The following is a 24,903-nucleotide window of genomic DNA, read 5'->3' as shown; positions in this document are numbered from 1 at the left end:
AGATGATTTATGCTTTCTGCAGGTCTGTGCAACTGTAAGAGGTTTATAAAGCTCCTGTTAGCTGATTTGAGGCTTTGACTATGTGCTAGTGCTCATTATCACCCCGTTTCACCTGCACTTCTCATAATAAGACTGAGCTATCAGTAATCTCTGTAAATGAGTAACAAAGTCTGGCTCTGCGTCAGAGAAGGATTGTTGTTGTAAGAACATGATTGTCTGCTTCAGAAACACAAACAGACATTTGATATGAGGAAACTAGAGCACTAGATTTGGGCAAGTGCCGAGAGTCTCCTGTTCTTCTGACATAGAGTAAATCAGTAGGGGTGTTTACCCTTAGTACTGACATGGTACAGTGACGGTATCAGACAGTACTTTGATGCATAACACTTCAATGATTATTACTGTCACATATCATATTCATATACCCTTCATATGCATGATCATGTGCAACAGTATTTATGTGATACTAAAGAAATACATTATTAAAGTCTGTGATCAAAATTAAAATGTAGCATTCATAATCTTAATCTGACATAATGTCACTTTGAAAAAAATAAAAACATTACATAAGTTTTGTAAAAAACAAACAAATGATTTTCAAATGAAGGATGTACTAGAAAACATGTAGAACTAGTGGTCACAGACTTTGTGTGTGTCTCATTCAGCGAAAGCTGTCAGGTGCTGTACTAATACATTTGTGTTGGAGTTGTAACATGTATATATGATGCTCTGTTCTAGGCGGCTGCACCTTCGATGACGGCCCGGCACAATGTGACTACCAGCAGGATCCTTACGACGACTTCGACTGGACACACGTCAGCGCTCAAGAAGTGCCCTACCTGCCCTCTGACCTGCCCCAGGGTGAGTCCATCAGACGCCTGCTCATAGCCGGACTAAACTAGATTTAGATTGCACTGCACGCAATAACGTCCTCGCTAACCTCACGGATGGAGAATCTGAGACAAGAAGTGGGGCAAGTCTCCAATTTGAGCGAACACAGAGTGAGAGAGGAAACGCATGGTTTTATCTGCCCTTGGGCTTGTTTAAACAGTAAGGCAGATTTAGGAATGTTTTAATGGGCTGCTAACATTTGAACAAATTTGCAGCTGCGTCTTATCATGTCAGGGTAAAAGCCATTACCGCAGAACTGAAGAAGTTGAGAGAAAATAGGCAGGTAACAGAACATTAATCTTCCTTCAACTGCTGTTCCCGCTCTCTGAACACTCCTCGGATGGGATCTGAAAATACTTTGCCATTTACATGACAAAACGTGTGGAGTGCCGGAGGGGGAAAAAAGGCTTTGGTCAAAGTACTGTCATACGTGACACAATTAAGCTTTTTAAATGTGCTCAAAGAAGACGCGAACAAGAGGGGAGAGCGGAGCGTTGCGACCTTCACTTTTCACCTCTCCGATGCTTAATCACTCGTTTTCAGACAGGAGATTCTGCTCTGGGAAATTAAAGCATTTCACTCTCAGCTAAATTCCCTAATTAATAAGATATTAAGTTATTAATCAAGGCAGGAGAACAGAGAAGGTCGTCAGCCCTTGCTTTGAGTCAGGTAGGGTTTCACCAGTAGAGGACCTGAAGGAGAACAGCATTGCAGCTTTTATGATAATAAAAGGAGATTTGTTGACTAACACATTTGATATTTTTGCTGTGTTTAGAAGGAATGAATTCATTAAAGGGGTCATATGATGCTACTTAAAAGAACATTATTTTGTATATGTGGTGTAATGGAATGTGTTTTTGCAGTTTAAGGTAAAAAAAAAACATTGTTTTCCACATACTATACATAATTTTTTTCTCCACTATGCCCCGCCTTTCTGAAACGCGTCGATTTTTACAAAGCTCAGGTTCTGAAAAGCAAGGTGTGCTCTGATTGGACAGCTATCCAGTGTGTTGTGATTGGCTGAATCCCTCAAGCGTGTGATGGAAATGTTACGCCCCTTTACATATTGTGATGCGCTGTCCGACCGGAGCGATGAGACATAAACACAAAACTCATTTTAAACATGATATACACATGATTTCTAGTTGTGTCCTCTATTGGAAAGACACACAAAGTAATTTCACTTTCTAAACGAAACAGCGTCACACGATAAGAATAAATGTTACGCCTTCTTTCTTTGCGTGAACATTTGGGCGGCTTTTCGCAAAACTTCCCACATCGTGATGTAGAGTAGTGGGGGTGTGTTTAAATGAGCCGTTTTAAATTTTATAAAGAATATCTCTCTGGATTTGAGACATGTCTTCATTTTTATATCAATCAAATGAAGTGCTTTTTCTGCAGAAAAACACAGGAAGGGGAGAGAGCTGGATAGAAATGTGGACAAAATAGATGGGAAAGAGAGAAGGATTGAAAGAAAAAAGACACACAGGAACAGCTGAATGAGATGAAAAGATGGACAGGAACAACAGAAATGTGGATAGAAAGATAAACAGGGGAAGATAGAAAGATGAAAAGGGAAAAGACAGGAATAGATAGAAAGAGACAGAAATGTGGACAAAAATGGACAGAAAAAAACTATACAGAGAAATGGAATGGAAAACAGAGGGAGATGGACAGAAAGAGACAGAAATGTAGACAAAAATGGACAGACCGATAGACATGAAGGGAAGGATGGAAGGGCAAAGAAAGAGATGGATAGAAAAAGACAAAAAAAAACAGAAAAACAAATGAGGACAAAAAGACATGCATATTAGAGAAGAATGGAAAGAGACAATGAGATGGACAGAAAAGCAGAAATGTGGATAAAATGGAAGACTGGAAAACAGAGAAGTTTGGTAAGGGGGAAAACAAAGAGATGGACAGAAGACAAATGTGGACTAAAAATGGTCATTAGTTTCTATTGGTTTATTATTAGCTGATGTGCACGGGGTTCATTATGGTCCATTCCTGCACTCTCTGCAAACAGAACATTTTTATAACGTGATGCAAACATATTTGCATGATGTGTTTTTCCCGTAATTGCACACATTAAGTGACGCTAGCTGCATGGCTTGATGTCTCAGTCCTTGAGGGAGTCGTTTGGACGGTGTGGCTGAGTGACTCATTGTAACAGTAAGTGAGCACAAGGCCTGGAGAGGATTCTCTACACCTACAGGGATGCTTTTGAGTTATGCTGGATTAGCACAGACACATTAGATGCTACTTTTGTTTTTGTATCATTCTGCCTGGAGGGTTGTTCACACTGATAGTATTTTATTATTATTATTTTTTGTAAAAAAAAGCAGCCGGAAGTTGCTCCTTTTCAATGATGGTTAGTGATCTAGGCCGACATAGCCGGCAGTGACTGTTTGAAATGCACAAAGTTGTAAATGAGGAGTTGATCTAGTGGTGACTAATATTGGGAGTGCAGGCGTTGAAGCTCAAGTGATCCACCTCCTGATCGTTGGTTTTTACTGATGTTCAGTGGCATTAAATCTACTTGAGCACTGGATTTGGAAAATATTTGAGTTGATTGATTGTTAAAAGGTAACTGCCGAAAGAAATGGCGGACAGTTTCTCATCTTCTTTATTAATCATTCTACCAGAGGACATTTAAGTTCTCATGCCCCTCTGCTATCATAAACATCAAACATGTAGTTGAGTGGTGTTCATGTGGTCTCTTTATGAAACCGCTCAGATGTAAAGGTGTGACGTCTCAGCTGAGGGCCTCACTGATGGTCAAGCCATTTGATGTGCACCTAAATCTCCAGCTGTAAAACCACAGGAGGAGTGTTTGGGCTGATGATATCGTCAACTGAAGATTACTGCAGGGCACACACAAACCGGACCTGACCGTATAAATGCCTTTCACATCCACCCTGCTCTCTGCTTTATATTACTGTCATGTTCAGCACATCCTACACAGAGCTTGGAGTCCATATCTTTAGCAGTTTTATGGGAAACTATTTTAAAACAGTTTTTTTTTTCTACACTGCAGTCAGATTATCGCTTGGGAAAAAAAGTAGTTGACTAGACTTCAAACATTTGCTAAAAAATAGCTAACTACACTGAGGCCCCGTCCACACGGAGACGCGTTTCTGTGAATTCGCACAAATTTTTTATCGGATGGCGTTTCGTCCACACGGATCCGGTGTTTTCATAAGGTGAAACCGCTATTTTTTTAAACCGGGTCCCAGAGTGGATAAATTTGAAAACGCCGTCTTTGCATTTTCGTCTGGACGTCTAATCCGTATATTTTCTGAAACGATGACGTCATCAGCCCACATCTCCCCCCTAGTCAGACACCTCTACGTCACGTAACAGCAACAAAAACATTAACAAACACTGAACGATTGTCTTTTTATTAACTAACATTAACACTGATTAATAAATGTATTGTTCCATGTTCGTTTGTGTACCACACGCAAGGTTTACGAGCATAGTCCAAGTCTTCTTCTCTGTTTTTAGTGTATCTCTGTGGCAGAATTACAGCGCCACATACTGGTCTGGCATGTATACTACATCATTTTGCGGTTTCTTGTGGACGCGGATATTTCTTGAAACTAGGAAAAAAAAGATCGGATTGGGGTAAGCTCCGTCTCCGTGTGGACTGGGCCTGAAACTGTGTTGTATGATGTATATGGGAGCATTGTGCCTGTAGATGATATTGTGTATCGACGATAGTCACAGATGTTGCCTGTGGATGATTATTATTATTATCAGACCAGTAATACTGTGTTCAATTCAATTCAAGTTTATTTGTATAGCTCTTTTTACAATACAAATCATTGCAAAGCAACTTTATAGAAAATTATGTTTCTACAATATTTAGTAGTAGCTTATAAGTGGTGACTGTCAGTTTGTGCACGTATGACAGGATTTTTCAGAAGACGATGAACACTATTAACAGCAATTATTACGTGATTGCATAGTAAGTAGCAATATTAGCGTAGCTGCTGATCCAACAAAGTAAAATTAGTTTAACCCAAGCTAAAGAATAAGAATGTGCATTTGATCAGATACAGCTACACTCACAATTTAAGAGATGCATTATTCGAATGCTTGGTGAAAGAGATGTGTTTTTAATCTAGATTTAAACAGAGACAGTGTGTCTGAACCCCGAACATTATCAGGAAGGCTATTCCAGAGTTTGGGAGCCAAATGTGAGAAAGCTCTACCTCCTTTAGTGGACTTTGCTATCCTAGGAACTACCAAAAGTCCAGCGTTTGTAATTAATATTAGGACTTATTTGTTCTATCAGATTTCCATTTCTGTGTTTTTACAGTGTTGATTGTTATAACCAATCTCACATGAGTTTATAAACGTAATGGCCAGTCAGAGGCATTCAGATGAGTGCTATATGCACTATAATGCATAAAAATATAATGCAAATCCTAATAAACTATGTACAGGTATCATTGGAAAGGTCTAAGACTCTGTATAGATATTTTACCAAGTTTTACAAGTAGTAGATTATTTTATGACTAGAATGGACCTCAAAAATTGATATCATAACAGGAGTTCTGACCTTTGTCACAAAAAGTCTTCTTTAGCCCTATTCGGACGGGACTAGTTTTACAGGGGGTCGTTAGAGAAATCTGCGTTTCACAGACGTACTTGGTGATTTTAATCCCGTCCGAATCTGCCACGTCTGTGTTTTTCTCACACAACCTCTGTGATAATTCCAGAGCAAATTACCTACCGTTTTTCAGCAAACTCAGTGATCCTCTGAGAAAACTAATCCCGTCTGAATGCGAATGTCTGTGATTGCCGGTGATATTTTATTTCACAACGCGTTTCCTTGTGTATCTTGGCCAACGTGAATGACCGTAGATGCTCTTACCGCGCGCATGTTTGATATATTTGCTTAGCGGAAAATAAATAATAATAAAAAAAATAATACAAATAATAAAATCAAGAGCAAGATCGCGTAAACTGTTAATACCGGCTATTGTAATATCAGCATCAGGTAAGATTACTCATGTTCATTTATGTACTCAGTTACATAATGTTTTTATTACATTTAATTAAAAAAAAGAAAAACAAAAACAAGTTAAACTAAAGGAACCACACATTAACATGGTTTTGTTATACTAGCCATTTAGTATTTATTGTGTAATAATACTAAGGCAATCATTCTGAATGAATGCAATGCACGCATACAGAGCGCGTGATCTCTGTGACGCCCAGATGCACAAAACAGACCCTCCCACCTCTGTAATAAACACGGAGTTACTAGTCCTGTCCGAATTGGTACATGAAAATCACAGACGTCAGGTGGTAAGAATCGAAACTCAAACATAGTTTAGAAAACTAGTCCCGTCCGAATAGTGCTTTTGTTTCCTTTTTCCCTATCACGCTTTAGAAATCATCACAAATTATATATCAATTGAAAGCTTAAAATCTCAAAATTCATCATTTGAAAACCATTTTAAAATCAGACATTGCATTACCATGGAAATGGGTACATCAAAAAAATTCATTCATGAATTATACAATTTTAAGTTTGGATAATGAACTTTCATGACCCTGGACCACAAAACCAGTCATAAGGGTAATTTTTTTTTTTTAAATTTAGATTTATACATCATCTGAAAGCTGACAAAGCTTAACAAACCATTGATGTGTGGTTTGTTCAGAGGACAATATTTGTCTGAGATACAACTATTTGAAAATCTGGAATCTGAGGGAGCAAACAAATCTAAATATTGAGAAAATCATCTTTAAAGTTGTTCAGATGAAGTTCTTAGCAATGCATATTACTAATCAAACATTACGTTTTGATATATTTACAGTAGGACATTTACTAAATATCTTCACGAAACATGATCTCTAATTAATACACTAATAATCTGAGCAGATTAATGTAATGCTACACACTATTTAGTGTTTTGTAATTTGTGATTTTTTTTTACTGTATAATTAGCTTTGGACAAAATACATTATTTTGAAAACATTTTTAATGGTACATTTTGTACACTACGAGACCGTCCTGCTCCTGAAACTCTTGTGGCTGGTTTGTAGTGCTGGTGGCTCTGAACGACTGGTTAAGTGTTTTTGAAGGGCTTGAGTTTCTGAAGATCTCTGTGAAGGACGAGTGTTTGAGCACAGTGACAGAGCTTTTCCGCTCTACATCTCCTGGCCGGTGTTTGCCTGACAAAAGGGACCGTTCCTGTTAATGTGGGTCACTGCCATGAAGGACAGCGCGCCGCACCGGCCTGTAAAATGAGAGCTTTTAAAGAAGCCGAGCAGTTGGGACTGATGTGTTTGAGTGTTGCAGAGGTGGCGTAGGCAGTTTGTGATCTGGCTGTTAGCGCGGAGCGGTCGTGTTAGGGTTGTGGGAAGTGTGACAGCCATCTTGAGCGTCTTCTGTCAGCCATCTTGTTGAGGGTGTTGTGACAGCGTCAGTGTTGCTCTGAGATGGTGTTTTGATAGCTGCTGACGCCTCTCATCTACTTCATCAGCCTTATTTAGATAACGGCTAATATGCATTTCAATTTTTTGCAAAAATGTAGTTTCTGCCAAAAATGCTAGTTGATTTACTGCTGTGAAATCAGTGCAAGATCTCCTTCAGTCAGTATGAGAAGCTTCCAGAATTGGTTGTTTTATTTCATATGTGTTTTGATGACATTTTTTTTGTAATGGCGGTAACCCTGGTATTATGGTAAATGGTCATTAACGCTACGTTTAATGCCACAGAATGACTCATTATGAGTGAATGTAGTTTGTAGGTTTTTTCCTGCGCTTCCTCTCTGAGCAGCAGATGAGCTCTGGGGCCGGAGCGGCAGGGATCTGAATGTGAATGCCTGCATTTTACATCACTGCCAAAAACCCAACCGCCCATTTCAGTTATTCAGATTTCATGAGCAATCAAAGAGAGCTGGGATGGGATGCGTCTGACAGGTCTGCGTCCTCTCTGAATGCTGAGATCTCGTTTAAGCTGTGCCTTTGGTCATTCAGTGAATACAGCTAGGCTAATGGAGCCCCTGTAGAATTACAGTTTATCGAATCTGCCGTAAATGTGATTACACTAGTACATGAGATTACCTTGATAATTAGTGTCAGCACTGCAAATCTGTGTTTAAATAAGTTTGGTCTCGCAGCTAGTTTGAACAACATTTACACAAATTTAGCCAGTTACTACAGAGCTTATTTACATATTTAGAAATCTGAAAGTATTTGTAGCAAAAACAGAAAAACAAGGTAATTTTGTTCATGTCTGCTAAATATTGTGCAAGAACCTTGACTAACATTAGTGGACCTCTAAGCTGACTCCAGGAAACAAAATCAACTGCTCTGGAAGTGTAGATTGGGCTCTATGAAGAGTTTCTGATTGCGTCTGCATGTGTTTGACTCTGTGTCTCTGTGGTTTTGGCGTCCTGTAGAAGTGTTTTTTCTGCTCAGTCATGCACTGATTCCTCTGAGGAGTGACTTGGACACCAGACCTCTGAACACACTAATGCGCCGCACATTTCACATTGACTGAGGATTTGCTCTCTGTGCTCATGTTGAACTCCTACACGGAGATCTGTTTTACATCACAGCATCAATAGTTGATGTCATGACTGTTCGTTTTCTTCTCTGTTTCCCACTGTCTTGTTTCTCAGTCTCTTTCTGTCTCTCTTTTCCGCCTCTTGATTTAAAGAAGTTGAGCAGTGGTGACCTGCTGTTTTTAACTGATTTAAGGCATGGGGAATTAGTTTAGTTCATTCAGTGTCAGTCTTTTAGTATGAAGTCGAAGAGCTATGAACCGTCTGCCCTAAACTCAGTGTTTTCTCCCTCACTGAAGGGAAACATGGTTTGGACAGAAGCAATGGTGGATATATAATTCCATGGGTCCCATGTGTTTATTTCACATTTATAGTGTGAGCAGTCAAGTTGCAGCTCGAGGATCTGACCATACATAAATCCTGAGCTTTGGCTTTACACACGCATACGATTTACTGGTTCAGTGAGAGATATTTAACAAAAACATCACTGGAATCACAGAGTGAGTGCCCGATTTCAGCACATGCACCCTTAACATGTGAAATGAGCAGCAAATCAAACTGAAATAGGTGTGTTCTGTGCTTTATTGAATTCAGAAATCATTAGCTTTTTTGTTATTGTAAATGCTGTTTTGGACTTTTTGAAAGTGCTGTCCTATTTTCCACTGTGTGTGAAGCTGCTCTATAAATTGCTATCTTTTCAAGCTCACAAGCTGAACCGTTCTTCAAAGACCCCATGAAATTGGAGTTTTGTGATGGGTCCATGTTTATTAGATTTGTGGTCATCTGTGTGCTAGTGTACTTTTAGCAGATACTGTATGAACACATTTGATGACATCATCTTGCACTCAGGGGCGTGAGCAGATTGTTGTCCAATCAAATGCTCTCTGGTTTTTCAGAAATATGCATTTTCAGTCCCCAAAACGCAGTTGTCGTGTAAACAAACAGGCAAAACACATAAAAAGTTTAACATTTTTGGCTGAAAATGTTGTAGTGTAAATGGCTCTTAACATAAACCACAGCTCTGTACTCACTGATCCAGCCTCAGATCTGAGCTTTGTGGATGTGAACTCATGTTCTTGTGTTCTTGTGGTTTTGAGAGACGGCCAAACTCAATCGTCTAATATGTCAAGCCTTCTGTCCTCTTTCCTCTGTCGCTCTCATCGTTTTCTTCTTCGTTTGCACTGAAGTGATTAATGAGCAGTTCACACAATCCTTCTCCAAACTCTCCAGCACATGTTCATAAGGAAGCACTTAAATAAATCAAAGATCGCTCATGAACCAGTTTCATTTTCTGCCAGTAACTCTTGCTTGAAGGCTTGTGCCATCTGGATGCGCCGTTTAGTTCATGTGACCAACCTTTGACCTTTGGAATTGCCTGGAGCCTGTGTGAAAAATGTTTTCCCAACGGGTGTTTATAGAGGAAACGGCGGGACACACACACCTTCTGACATCCGCATCGCTGTCCTCACCTGCAGCCATTAACGTCTCGCTGCGAGCGCCACGCTTTCCCCTGGAGTCGATTCAGTTACTGCGCCAGCATTCAGAACTGATCTGTAATCCTGCCATTAGTTCACTTATCTGAGCAGCCTGAGCTCGTATTTGAACTTCCTGTTCACACAGGCTGTATTTAACTTATTACATGTTTAATACTTTACTGCAGTTGGTAAATGGTGTCGTTCTGTGCTCTAATATTTGCTGTATAATAGTTTTTCTCAGCCAAGTAATTTATTTTGTTCATAACTGTGCTACTTTCATCTGGCTGTCTTTACAGAAAATCATAAATATTCATGAAGAAATCCATGTACATGTAGTTATATATTTGGTAAATAATAAGCATGTGTACTATTACAAAAAAAAAAAAAAATTAAGCCCAGCAGCAGTGGCCTATGCAGAATTGTTTTTTTGGGCAGGCTCTTTTGATTCTTAAGTGTCGGTAGCTGCTGACTTGCATTTTATGAACCACAGTTTCAACTAAAAATCTTCTTTACTTTTCTACTGAAGAAAACTAGTCACCCACGTCCTTGATGGCCTGAGAGAAATTAAAAGCACATTTTCATTTTACGGCGAACTATCCCTTTTAGTGTTGGTGTAGCCACATCTTTTGAAAGGAAGTTTTGTTGTTGTTGTTTTAATAAGAAATTAATGTTTTGACAGCGATGAAAGTATGATGGAAATTTGCAAATGGCTAAATGCAATCAAGAAAATACAGTTGTTAGTACAACCATTCAGCACAATCTCTGCAGATCAGTTTTTGTGAATGAATGACTTAATTTGGTCTTCATCAACAGCCGCTTGCGCCACCTGCTGGTGAGCGACTGACAGCAGCTGGAGATCACGCATCGGTGCTCTGCTGCTATTCCTGCAGCTCTCGGATGTGCAAGTGCAAACTTTCTGCAGAATTTCAACCACTAAATTTGTGGAAGCTAATTTTAGAACTGAAATAAAATGGATAGAAAATTGCCTGTCGAATATTATTCATCATATTTTTAAACAATATTTCTGAATATTTCAGAAGTGAATTCTGGAAGGTGAATATGAATTATTGAATTTTTAATTATTAAAATGTGTCTGAATTGTTTTAAATAGAACTATTGGCAATATTCAATATTATATAGATTATTATTATTATTATTATTATATAGATAATGTAGCTAAATTTCAGCCCCTAAAAATTCAAGCCCTGAAAATACAAGGCATTGCAATGCAATCACCGTTAATACAATGCAGTATTTTTTCAGTTAGAGTCAAGGTTGGCATCACAACATGCTTTTTTTTTTAAGATATTTGTCATTTTTTCCCCATATAAATATAGCCATTCACAACTCATTTAATGTACACAGTGTTATGTAACTCACTTTAGCTTTTGGGATTTGTCTGGATATTGGACAAAAATTATTGGTTAAAGGTACAGGTTGTAGGACCTGCCATGAGAGGGCGCACTCCCAAAACAATAACAATCGCGTGGTTTGAGGACGCTAAGAAGGAGCGTGGAATGATTGGATTTGGTGTCTTCTACCCAACTGCTGACGGCCATCAATCAGACGGAAAGATAAATCATGGATTTAACGCGAGTTCAACGGTTTGCGTGAGTAGATTACATACAAAGTCAATGCAAAGACATGATAAGACTATGGAAAGTAATAATACTAATACTAATCTTGTTGATCATAACATACATTTTCTGTAAAGATACGAATCAAAACAACTCACCTGTTGAGTAAAACACAACCGAGATCGGTATCTCTTTCTAGTTGAAGTTTGTTGCGACGCTCTCTCCATCTAGAAAATGCAACACCGATATTGATCCTCGCTCTTTCTCTCCTCTTGTCCCAAACTCTTCTTGGGTCGTTTGGTTGGCCCGTACGCTTACGTTTACGAACACTGTCCTTGTCGACAGAACCAGTGGCAGATGGTAAACAGTAATTATGTTCCATAAATAAGTAACACAATCCACTATAAAACGTGCAAGAAGTAAATAAGGAACTTCTTGAAGCAAGCTAGTGGTTTTCTGGACGCTAGACACTACTTCCGCATTTGTCCACACACTGTTGTCATGTGGTTTCTACGTCAGTAAAGGCGGTAACAAAGGGTAGCTAACGTCATTGATAGTCGACTGCACTGCCCCGTGTCACTGTTTATAATGGGAATATTCTCATGATTTACAAGTAGTTGAAAACATTAGAGATATTGAGATATTGTTAGTAATCAGCTGGACAAAATATATAACACTAGCCTAGTGGTTTTGGGATATTTTACGGCAAATATCTTACAAATTCTCCTTTAATATATGCCTCTATGTTTTGCGTTACAAGTGAGAAGTGAATTTGATAGTAAAATCAAGTGCACAGGACAAGTGTCTTATTATACAATTACTGATACAATCAAATATATTTAATTAAGATTTACATGTAGTAATAATAATATTTTTAATAAAATCGTTCCAGCAGGTGATATAGAGAATACCATTCAGAAGTTTGGGGTCAGTTTGATCATTTTCTGTTCAGCGAGGCTATGTTTTTTTTTTTACTTTTTTTTTTTATTATTACAAATACAGTAAAAATAGTAATATTGTAAAATATTATTACAATGTTAACTGTTTTTTATTGTAATATTTTGTTGTACAAAAAAATGTCTCATTCATATATAAATGGCTTTGTTTCATTCAGATCCATGTGTTTATCAGCATTTTACAGTGGCCTTGGGTGCATCTGAGAGTCAGGTCTTCATGTTTTTTGTAATATTATTTTTCCCCACCAACATGTCCAATGGTTAAATCAGAGGAAAAGTCATTTCAGAGACAGAGAAAGTTCTAATACTTGAAAGAGTCTGAATCTGGAATAACACGCAGCTGATGGAGAGCACACAGCATGGCCAGGGCCGTTTGTTTAGACCGTAACGAGGGTGGATTTCATGTAGATGGTATCTCTGACAGAAGATGGGGATCAAAGAGAGAGAGCTGGTCATCCCTCTTCCTGGCCGTGGAGAGAGAGATGAACAGATGTACGCTCGTTTGGACAAATGGTGGTGAAGTCTGTCCTCTCTCCGCCTGATGTCCATCCTCTGGGTGTTTGAGATTTGAAACTGTTTCCTCTCAGTGCAATCACGTGGTTAAAGAACTGGAACCAGATCCTATATGGGCCTGTGCATCTTGGCCGATTGTGTGGAACAGTTTCTCCGGTGGAGTGGTTAGAAAAGTGTTCAGTAATCAGCACACGGCCAACTGCCAAATGTACGAGTGAGTCTTTGATTCTTCAGAAATATTGGGTCATCATGCCTGAGTTTATATCTCAGTGCATTCCTGCTAGAATCCCACATGAGTTCTCAAACGGTTTGTTTTCTTCACTTGGTTTCTAGCAAATGTTTTATATATATATATATATATATATATATATATATATATATATATATATATATATATATATATATATATTCCTTGGTGTAGTTTTACACTTTATAGTGTAGTGTACTATTTTTTTATTTTTTACAACAGAAAATATGGTTGCTGGGCAGCTGATTCAGTTTTGTTGCACAAGCCTTCGATTCAGTTCATTTGGGAAAATTTCAGGCATGTTAAGTTCAGAGAGAAAATGTCATGCCTGAAGTAAAAAAAAAAATCTATCTTGATTTTAAGAGTCATTGAATCGTGAATCCCAAAATGCTTTGCAACTGGGAAAAAAAATCCCCTGTTGCATATTGCAATATGCTAACGTATAGGGCTGTGACAATAAATTGATGCATCGGGAATCAAAAAATGGAATTGATTCTGATCTTAGTTTTTAACAGCAGATAACACTGTGTGGTTTAGAAACCGCCGTATTCTGCTTGCTTCTAATTCCTTATATATACACCACTTGAACCTAAACTAATCATTCATCAAATATGAAAATAAATTCATCTTCCATCATAAAAGCACAAAAGCTGAGGGGCAAGTACATTTGAACACTTACATTACTCAGTCAAAAACTCAAGCGTTCTTCTTTGTTAGCATTTAGGTGTGGGGTTAAAAACTAGCCGAAATCAGCTGTTAAAAACTAAGCTCACAATCGATTCGAGAGAGAATCACGATGCATTCGCAAAGTCTCAGAATCGATCCATAAATAGCGTTGCATCAACTTTTCGTCCCAGCCCTACTAACCTTAAAACTCCATAAGATGCAGTGCTGCTCATAAGCTCTAAATTACACTACTGAGGCTTCATTTTGGTGAGGATGCTGCCTATATAGGGAGTAGATAGCAAAAAAAGAGTGCATAATCCCAGCTCACCTGTGTTATCTATCTTGGTTCTTGTTGCCCTCCAGGCTCATACATGATGGTGGACACCTCACAGCATGATTACGGAGAAAAGGCTCGCCTGCAGCTGCCTGTGATGAAAGAAAACGACACTCACTGCATCGACTTCAACTATCTCCTGTACTGCCCCGACGGCTCCAGCCCCGGGACACTCAACATCTTGGTGAAGGTCAATAAAGGGCCACTATCCAATCCCATCTGGAACGTCACTTCCTGCACAGGCAAAGGCTGGTTGAAGGCGGAGCTCGCTGTCAGCACTTTCTGGCCCAATGAGTACCAGGTATGCAAATCCTTCAACCAATCAAAAGCTGCATTGACAGTATATTTTCTATAGAATGAAGCAGTCAGGTAGACCTTTAATCTTCTGGGGTCGATTTATGTGTATAAGCTTTAAAAGGCATCTTCTCCTGATATCCCCAAAAATAACTTAAATTACACTTTCAGTTTTGATCGTACAGATAAGATCAATACATCAATCGAATCTGTAAATGGTCTACTTTTTTTGTATACAGACATAATAACAATAAAACTTTGTGCATTTGTAATTTAAAGATAACAAACAAGGTGCCCTGTCTGCAGCCTTTTTTTCTGCGCTGATCTTCATGTACAAACACGTCATTAAAATTAACTGTAACTCTGTGAATATTCAACGAAGAGACATGAGAGAGATATCTATAGAAAGCTTGACATGTCTACTTTTAAACTAAACAAGTGCTGCCGAAAACAGATATTCTGAGATAAAGTAATCCATATTAAAACAACGCGATGTCTGTTTTTCATGTCTCCCTTCATTATCTTCTAATGTGACCACGCCCCCGCGCTGAACACTCTATTCAGATTCTAATGAATTATATTTATATTCAGATTCTAATGTTTCACTGAAGCGCACGGCTTGAAGACGCCACACAACAGAAGACAACGCAGCAAGACTGTTCTTCAAGTTCTTTTTATTTTACTGTCTGCTTCGCGTTCGCTTCGATTGTTAAAAGGATTTCTGAAGGATTGTGTGACTGGAGTAATGATGCAAAAAAATTCAGCTTTGAAAGTCAGCTTTGATTGTTCCTAATTAACTGTTTAACTGCATTCGTGAGTGAATCTCAAGTTAATTTGTGCGATAATTAATTATATTCTAAATAAACTACAAATATAAAATATAAAATCTATAAATTTATTTTGTCCTTACATTCTTTCTTGTAACTCTTCCCTCTCAGTCACAAGAGTTGGGTATCGAAAACCGGTTCCATTTTAGAACAGGTTCCAAATTTCTAAGAACCGGGTATAGCGCTCATGTTGTTTGAAGACAGTCAGCGTGCGGCCGGGGCTCGCTCGCTCTCTCTCTCTCGCGCTCTCTCTCTCACGCGCACACTCTCTCTCTGCCCTGTTAAACTGACAGGACTTAAAAACACATGCAAATGATAAACTTTCACTCTATGATGGTTAAGCTGTGCAATTAATCCGCGAATCACATTCTTCAAGGGCCGGGGAGCAGCTGGCCTGTACAGTTAATGAATAACGGATCAACTACGACGGCCTACATCACAGATCCTGCGATGTGACTATCGTGGATTCGTACACCATGATATCGATGCTTAAACGTCACATCGTGCAGCCCTAATTTCAACTGTAGAAAAGGAACAACCAAGCCGAAACTGACTTATTTCATATTTGTTGACCAATATACAGAAAACTATATCATTATATCATCAAATACGCAGCTGTTTTTGTCTTAAGTGAACAAAACCAGATGAGAAAGAAAACACACAGAAACAGTATTTTTGCCTAAAGAGACAAAAACCTAATAAACGCGCTGCCTGTCATTAATGTTAATCAAAGAACAAAAAAAAACCATTCACTGATCTTGACCGAATATATTTAATAACTTTAACTGATTAATATTTATTTTATTTATAAAAAGAAAACACTGCAGTGTTTTTAAACGTTTAATTACAGTTTCTGTAGCTACCTGAAATTTTGTTTAGTTGTATTTATTTATGATATTGCTTATTGATATATTTGTTCCAACCGACTGTTTACTTTAACACTTTAATATTTGAAATTTATATATATATATATATATATATATATATATATATATATATTTATTTATTTATTTATTTATTTTTTTTTATTATTTTTTTTTTTGAGCACAGGAGATTCCTGTGTTTTGTAGGCTGCTGATTTTTGCTCATGTTATTCAGCTGCAACATGCAAGACAATGCATGTTTGACATCTAAATGTTTGACTTCATTTTTTTAATATTGGATTTTTTATCTTATTGGAATCGAAACTAGGAATCAATAAGAATCGGAATCGATAAAATTCAAACAATACCCAACCCTATCAGTGACACAGCTGACTGAAAGGCTCATTATGCAGCTCATTATGCAGCTCATTATGCAGACATTTGTCTTCTCAGGTGTAAATCACAATGATATTCATGATAGTTGACGCCTACTCGCATATGATTTTTACCAACAAAAAGTGTCTTAGAAAATGTAAATCAATATATTGTTGAGTAAACAAGATGATTGCCTCATCATTTTGAAGCAAAAATTCTAGACTACAAGCTCCAGGTTTGACAGTCTTGTGAACAAATATTCTGTATGTGTTTTATGACCTCATTTCAGTGCCTTCAAAATTTAAGTTTTTCACCAATCACGCATAAAAGTTGTTTTCTAAAAAACTTAATCATGTACATACATACATACAGTGTTTTCAGACTTTAGCCAGTAATATGTTTAGAAGCAACTGAAAAAGCACAAAAGTCAGGTCATGTCAAATCTTCTCCAGGCCCCCAAAACCCCCTAGACCTCAGAGGGTTAAATTATTGTGAATGTATATGCATATTTTGCAATAAACCTAAAATACATTGTTTCTATATATAACCATATAACCAAAAACTTATTTCTGTATGATTTATAAGCTTGTTTCCAAGGATTATATTCCAAGGATTTTGGATATTGCCATCTTTGTATATCTGAACCTCTCGCTCACACACACACACACACACACACACACACACACACACACACACACACACACACTCTCTCTCACACATACACACATACATACACACACACTGCAAACACTGACACATACATACCGACATCCATTGCTGATTAAAACAAGAGAGAAGAGACTGATTATCATAGCAGTTCTATTCAGAAGATGAAATATTACTTTCATACAGCTAGAAGCAACAGTGGAAAGCTATTGTACTGAAAAACAAAAAGTGAAGGAGCTCCACTGACCCAGAGAGACATTTCTCCTGTGGAAAACATCACTGAGAGCCGTTACTGTGATCACTGGGAGCATTTTGTGAGTATGACAGAACTACAAAAGAAAAGCTAAAGCCTCCACATTCCCATAAATCAACCGGTCTACACCAATACCACATACAAGCAAAACATCCATTGTGATTTTGTTCCTCATACTTTTGTTTAGAGGGCTTGACGGCAGGAATGTGTCACCATACAGAGTTTAAGAGTCACGACAATGCAAAAAAAAAAAAAAAAAGAAAAAGAAAGAAAGAAAAGAAAAAAACACCTACTGACTTTCCAGCTCAGAGTCTGGTGCTGTATTTGCTCTGAGGTAAAAGTCAGTTTCCCGTTAGTATCTTTGCATCAGATTTGCTGATCAGATAAACATATCTTGTTGATTAGTGCCCATTCACTTTTTCTGCAATGTTGGAAGTATTTTTTTCAATCATTTTTCCCAGAATGCTCATGAATGATATAATCGAGTTAAAGATAATCTATATGAATCTGTTGCTTTAAGGTTGTTGTTGTTCTTGTGTGTGTGTGTGTGTGTGTGTCTGTGTGTGTGTGTGTGTGTGTGTGTGTGTGTGTGTGTGCTGTGTGTGTGTGTGCTGTGTGTGTGTGTGTGTGTGTGTGTGTGTGTGTGTGTGTGTGTCTGTGTGAGACACAGTGAATACTGAAAGCCTCCGTCTGTGTTCAGACTAATTGGTAGTATCGCTCTGCTGTCTGTCTGTCTGTCTGCGTGAGAGACAGAATTGTAAACACCGTGATGATACAGGGTTTCCATGCAGGATGTTCATCTGGTTTTTCCACAGGTTTAGGGTGCAGTAGTTGAGCTGTAGTCTTTATAGCAGCCGTCTGTTTGCTTTATCAGCCCTAAATGTAAACACACCTGCGTATAGACAGATGCCCCTGCTGGCCACTTGAACACATTACACGTCAGGCTTGGAGGATTGGGAGGCGCTGTTGTGATTAATATTGCATGATATTTCTGAGACGAGCTAATGGATCAGAGGGGCTTGTTTCTTCATGTCTCGATTTGATTTCTCACAGTATAGAGTTTCCACCTGCTGCCCCTCCAAACCCCCCGGAGACGTGTCCCTTCTAATGAGTCCAGGCATGTTACGTCCCTTTATTACACTCTCTCTCTCTCTCTCTCGCTCCTTCACAGTCCATCTCTAAAGCCTGGTGTGGGCTTGTTATTTCTTGTCCTCTTTAATTAGGCACTGATGAGTCAAATCTGTTGCTGGAGTCCAGTTTATTTTAGCTTTAGTCCTGATTCACTTTGGTTTTGTTTTTTCCACCGATATCTCCCGAGGGTGTCTTCATCCCCCTGATCAGATCGTTAGTCACTGCGTCAAACGGACTCGCTTAATAAGCTGGACACCTGCCCTCAGTTACTTTTTATTATTTGATGTCAGATTGTCAGAAATCAGGCCAGAGCGCCGAACTGAAGCGTTTGAGGAGCTCTGTCTGCGCTCATGAGTGCGAGCGTCATTAATGCTGTCAAAGGGAATGAGTTAAGGCATCGCACGTGTTCCTTTGGTCATCCTTCAGTTCTCATGAATGATAGAATATCGTTAAACTTGAGAGAAGATGTTGTTTTTCTGTTTTTATTTCTTCTAAGCCAAGTAACACTCGTGCTCCTTTGTGGTTTCTCTGGCTTATGATGTGTTCTTCAGTAATCTTCTTTGAGGACACAAACAGAAATGTGTGTCATCAGTAGGAATGTGTGTGTGTGTGTGTGTGTGTTTTAACCCTAAAACATCTAACTAATTGACTAAAAAAAATAATTACTCGCTTTGCAAAAAAAAAAAAAAAAAAAATTCTGGATTTTGGGGGGTGGGTTATTGTTGATATGACTTTTAACTACAGCCTTTTAATTTGTTGACATATTAGAAGTGTTCAGTTAAGAAAAAAAACTTAAACTTAAATAAGTTAAGACATTTGTTTAAACAAAGTTTGCAAGAATGTTCTTAAATGTAGTTCTTGAAATATTCTTAAGAAGTTCTCCAATATTTCCTTTAGTGTTTATTGATCATTGTTGTCACCCGTGCACTAGTAAAATTAATAGGTACTATATGTCTAGTGTTATGATGTTCTTCATATTTAAAAAAAAAAAAAAAAAATTCATGAAACATCTTATGTTTTCAGATTTACGACAAGCTGGAGGCTGTCCTAACTAAAATATTTTATTTACCTTGATTTTTAAGAACATTATTTTCCAGACTTCAATTTCTTTGGTAACCCTTTAGATAACGGAACACTATTCATGGTTAACTAGTTGCTCATTAGCATGTATGTTTCTTGGGTTCTGGCTGTTTGTTAGTTACTTTTAAAGCACTTATTAATGCATTATGCTACATGACCCTATTCTGAATCCCTAAACCCGACCCCATACCTGAACTTAACAACTACATACTTACTATCAGTAAAAAACAGATTATGAGTTATTGGGGGAAAATGCTTGCAATCTAAAATGTAAACAATTCTTCTGTTTATAACAATTCTAAGCAAGTATTATCAATAAATGTTTGTGGGAATAAAATATGAATTATTATATTATATTTGTTATTATATAAAATTACCTGAAGTATATTCTGAAGTATATTTTTTATGTGAACTAAGCATTTTTTTTTTAGTTGGTTAGCTGAACAACTAATCTACGTTGTGTATTTTATTTTATTTTTTCAGATGCTTTCACACATTTTCAAAACTTTGCTAATTTTTTTTCAAAACTTTACACACAAATACAAGAATTGTACACCCAAAATGCTAAATTCCTCACATCTCCTGCAAAATTAAGCAATGTATACAAAATATCACAAACACGTCTCAAAAGTAAACTTTTGCAAACATCTTTGCCATAATGTTAATTCCTGCAAAGTTTGTGTGTGTTACACAGATAATTGTGTGTTGTGTTTTGCAAAAAGTGTCTTCTGAAGGCTGAGAAAGTGAAAGGCTGAGAAATAGCATATGGTTTTGCAGATTTTGTGTGTACTTCTGGTGTTTGAGTGTCAGCTTTCAGAAAAGATTGTGTGTGTGTAAGCAGTAAAAAAAAAAAAAAAAACTGTAATGAAGACCTGTGTAATTAGGCTGGTTTCTGATTTATTTGACCCTGTCCAGACGTTTACATTAGATTTGTTCTTACATTCATGATTTAAAGCCATACTTTTCATGGTTGAAATTCTTTAACTTTAAAAGATTGCTGTTATTCTAAAGTTATTGCCTGTAATTCTGCTATCTTTATCAATACTAATTCAATTTCTCTTACTTCTGGTGAAGAATGTTTTGAGCAGCACTATATTGTGCACTTGAAATCACTAGTTAAACAAGGTCTCACACTTTCCCAGGGTTCACAGATTCATGTGAATGGTGATTCCACACCTTCTCCCAAAACAAGATCCCTCCGGGCATCTTGTGGTGTGAGAGGAGTGTGTGTGTGTGTGTGTGGAGATGTTTTGTGATAGTGTTGAGAGCTCACATTTAGTCAAGGTCAGAGCACACACAAACACACACTCACAGGTTTATCTTGTGTCCAGCATAGCAGTAATTTATATGTGCTCAGAAGCTCAGATTAGTGTACACCCTGCAGACAAGGCTGCTCTTGCCCTGAGAATTTGATCATTGGCAAAACTTTTTAGCTTAAGTTTTTCTTTGGATGCTATACTTGTATGTTTGTTAAGCATATTTTTTACAGTAAATGTTGCAAGAAAAAAAACTGTAATGGAGATTCAGTCATCCCATAGAGTCCTGATTCCCTGATCTTACCCATAATTTTATCTCTGAGGACGTTATTCAGACTTCTTTATTTCAATTTTCAATTCCTCCTTTAATATTTTTACATTAAAATGTAATGTAGATATTATTTGGATGGGATCAGGTAGTGTCACACAGATATCAGCGTAAGAACCTCAACAATGGTAACAGTCAACAAGATTATTTAGAACAACTCTGAGCTTCAAAAAACACGTTTTTTTGTTCATTATCACCATTGTTCATGTTCATACGCTGAACTTTGATATCTGTGGGAGTCTAAATGATCCCATCCAAATAATTTTGTCATAATGACCTAAAAACATTCAAAATATTAAAACAGACCTACATTTCATGCAGTGGTATTTTAGAGCTACTTTAAAGTGAAATATTTAGTAATATTTATATCTAAATAATAAGATCAGCCTTTACGTTCAGTGAGTCAGGACACTACATGATGACTGAACCATTAATAAGTAAAAATCACCATCTGGTCAGTTTGTTTTCTCACATCTTGTGCTATAAACAATAGCAGCCAGAAAAAACACTGAAGTTATGAAGTGAAGAACCCAACTAAAGCGAGCACTTACCTCCATAATGGTGACTTCAAACTTTATTATTTTCAATAAAACAGTCAGACTAAGTGAGGGCTGCCCGTACAGGGCAAGTGCTAAGGGGTCAAGGGGTGTTTTGCCAAGGAGCAAATTCTCAGGGGCCCTGCGCTGGCAGCCCATAAAGGCTTGTTTACTGGGCAGACTCCTGTGTGTCTGTGTCTGTGTGTGTGTCCTCTGTACATGATACAGAAGAATGTCACTCAGCTTCACTAATCTTCCTCAACATAAACACACGTGTTTACTTGACTGTGTAGAAAAGTACTTGCCTGTTTTAATTAAGTAATTCATTTACTATAACAATGTTTAATTTGGAATAATTTGGTCATTTTTTGAAGTGACATTATTTGTTGTCTTTAAAAACTCTGTCACTGTGGGGATTTCCGTAACCTTAAGCTCAGCGAACAGACATTTAGGGTTGTTTTAAGGTTTTCCGCACGGACATGCCATTGTGAAGTGGAGGTTTAAGTAACATTGTGAGCTATTTCTTTCACAGGGAGTGGATGTCACAGCCCTTCGTGCAGTTTGTGTTTAACCGTTTATTGGTGTTTTAACAAAGATATCACCCCAAAAAACTACATAATTTAACCCATAATTTTGCCATGGAAAACAAAGGGGAAATTTGTAAAGAATCATTACAGCTGTTTTCCCACAACAGTTTGTAGTTTTGTTCTAGTTGTAATAACCACAAGGCCAAGGCTATAAAAAGGTCTTCTGAAGTCATATGCAAGGAACACACTTAAAAAAACAGTGATGATCTTGTCTTGGTGTGTTTTGTTGTCATCTGTTCTTAAAGTCATTAGGCTTGATCGTACTCAGGTTTATAGATCAGTTTTGGTCAGCGGTTGGGCTTTAGATCTGTCATAGAGACACAAACAACTGGGAAAGCAATGCTAGCCTTACAGAAATTAAGTTTATTCAAGTGTGATATATCATCATTCTTCTATTAAAATAAAAATAAGAAGTTACATTCAGTCTATCTTTTATTTTCTTATCAGAAATAACCTTGACAAAATTATACTTGTATACTTGACTTAAGTTGACAAAGTATGCAGGAAAGTCTTAAGTATTTAGCCTAATCTTGTAATCAACAATGTATACAGTTACATTTTTTTTTCACAAATATTAGCCCAGTATGTTTTATATTTTATTTTATAAAAGTGAATGTTCATCTTTGAGGTGGAATAGCAGTAATTTGATGCATGTGTGGAACTGATCCTGATCTTTTTTTTGGTACACAGTGTTATTAACCCACACAGAAACACAGACAGATTTGGCTGATTTCATTGCCAATTCCTCTAAGGTGTGAGAGTATTGTAACAGACTTGATTCACACTGCCTTCTATTATAAGCCATTACCAGAATATATCATTTGAGATCTTTGCACAAAACATTAAGTCAAATTGCAAAAGGAGTAAGTCTCTTCCTGTAATATATAAATCACTGATTTCATTTCTACTCATAGTAAGGTTAAAGATATATTTCTATTTTAAAAATAGTACCCAAACTTAGTAGTATACTGAATGTCAAAAATCATACATAAACATTCAACTGTAACTACTGATGTAAATGTTCTAGTAACTTATGTATATTTGCAGTATAAAACATCAAACTAGTATTTTACTGAGAGTATACTTCAAAATGTACTTACATAAGCTAGTGTGCTAGAAGAATAGTTAGTAAATTAACAGTATAACTAAACACTCATTTATTTTTGCCATGCAAAAGAAAACATTTTCTGTTTTTTGTTTGTTTGTTTGTTTTGTTTTTGCACTCAAATTCTACACTAAGTATAATGCTAGCACAGTATTATCAGTATACTTACTATACATCATATGCCTGGAAAACAGCTTAAGTTTACATACAATTTAGTTTACTAAACCTAAAATAGTATACATGTTTTATTTGAGAGTAAATGCAAATACCATACAGTTTTGGGGGTCACCATAAAACTTAAATTTTTGTTAGGCTTACGTTTAAAACAGTTTATGAGAAATTCCAATGGAGATATTTAAGTATATGTAATTCAACATGAGAATTAAACAATGTCTGAAAACAACTCTTGATATGATGAGTACTTCTCAAGTTAAAATCCTCCAGAAGAAAGTTTAGAAGCAGTCACTGAGAGACTTCTTCTGTGGAAGCTGTAAGCCTGATCCCTATCATATCCTCCGGTCCTGATGAGAGAGATGCAGGGTCCATTGTGAAGTCATGATGTCGTTGAATTCTTCAGGGTGATCTCCGAAAGCTCAGAGAGCCAGAGCTGACAGATTACAATCAAAACTGAGACATTACTGCTGGAGAGAGATGAACTGCCCTCCAGTCCTCCAGTCCTGGGCTGATAGATCGTCTGCTCGCAGAGAGGGAATATATTGCCCCTAATGGGCCGCCGTTACGCTGGAGTCTTGGCACGCGGAGGGACTGAAATGGAGGACGTCTATTCTGGAGGAAAAACATTTCGGCACGCGTCTCTCCAAATGATGAAGGACATATCGCTCTTCACCCACTGACAGAGCCCCTGGAATAAAAATAAATAAATAAAACCTGCACCCCACGCATCACATTGCCATCAATAAGACTTTTCCCTGCTCTCATTGTTTACTTAGAGCTGTGGTAATGATCAGCAGAGCCAATGCAAATGTGTGTGTGTGTGTGTGTGTGTGTGTGCATGCGCTCCTGACAGGTGAAGAGATGAGAGCGCCGAACTCAATATCGGGTGAAATGATGCCAGTAGGAAGAGGAAATGTGAATGTGTTTTTGTTTTGGTCTGTGTATCTGCCTTGTAGTTTTCTCAGCAGTATACTGTAATTTAGGGTGACCATATTTTAGTTTTCAAAAAAGAGGATGGTGGCGGCAGGAACTTTAACCTACCAGAGAAAATCAGTTACAAATCAGCCCAATTCTGTGCAAGTCATGCAGATTTGGCAACCCTGCATCCAACACGAGCTGCATACAAAGAGATTTAAATACTCCGCATATTGATAGAGGCTCCCTGATGTGAGAAAATTATATGCAATATTAAAATGTTTGCAGGAGCAGGCAGTAATGGTCAGAAATTCAGCAGGAGCAG

General features: G+C 37.6%; 1 protein-coding gene across 13 annotated transcripts in view; it reads left to right on the top strand.

The window, feature by feature from the left end:
• The window catches only part of ptprk (protein tyrosine phosphatase receptor type K), a 175,351-nt gene that overhangs the window by 47,548 nt on the left and 102,900 nt on the right, over window positions 1-24,903 (top strand). For all 13 annotated transcript variants that reach the window (XM_026194988.1, XM_026194989.1, XM_026194987.1 and 10 more), the window contains 2 exons: window positions 739-861; window positions 14,218-14,489. In XM_026194988.1, the coding sequence (XP_026050773.1) occupies window positions 739-861; window positions 14,218-14,489 (395 nt within the window). The remainder of the gene's footprint in view (window positions 1-738; window positions 862-14,217; window positions 14,490-24,903) is intronic.

The sequence above is a fragment of the Carassius auratus genome, chromosome 20 (assembly GCF_003368295.1).
Source record: "Carassius auratus strain Wakin chromosome 20, ASM336829v1, whole genome shotgun sequence".
In the NCBI taxonomy this organism is placed as follows: Eukaryota; Metazoa; Chordata; class Actinopteri; order Cypriniformes; family Cyprinidae; genus Carassius; species Carassius auratus.
This window is presented reverse-complemented; position numbering and strand designations above follow the sequence as displayed.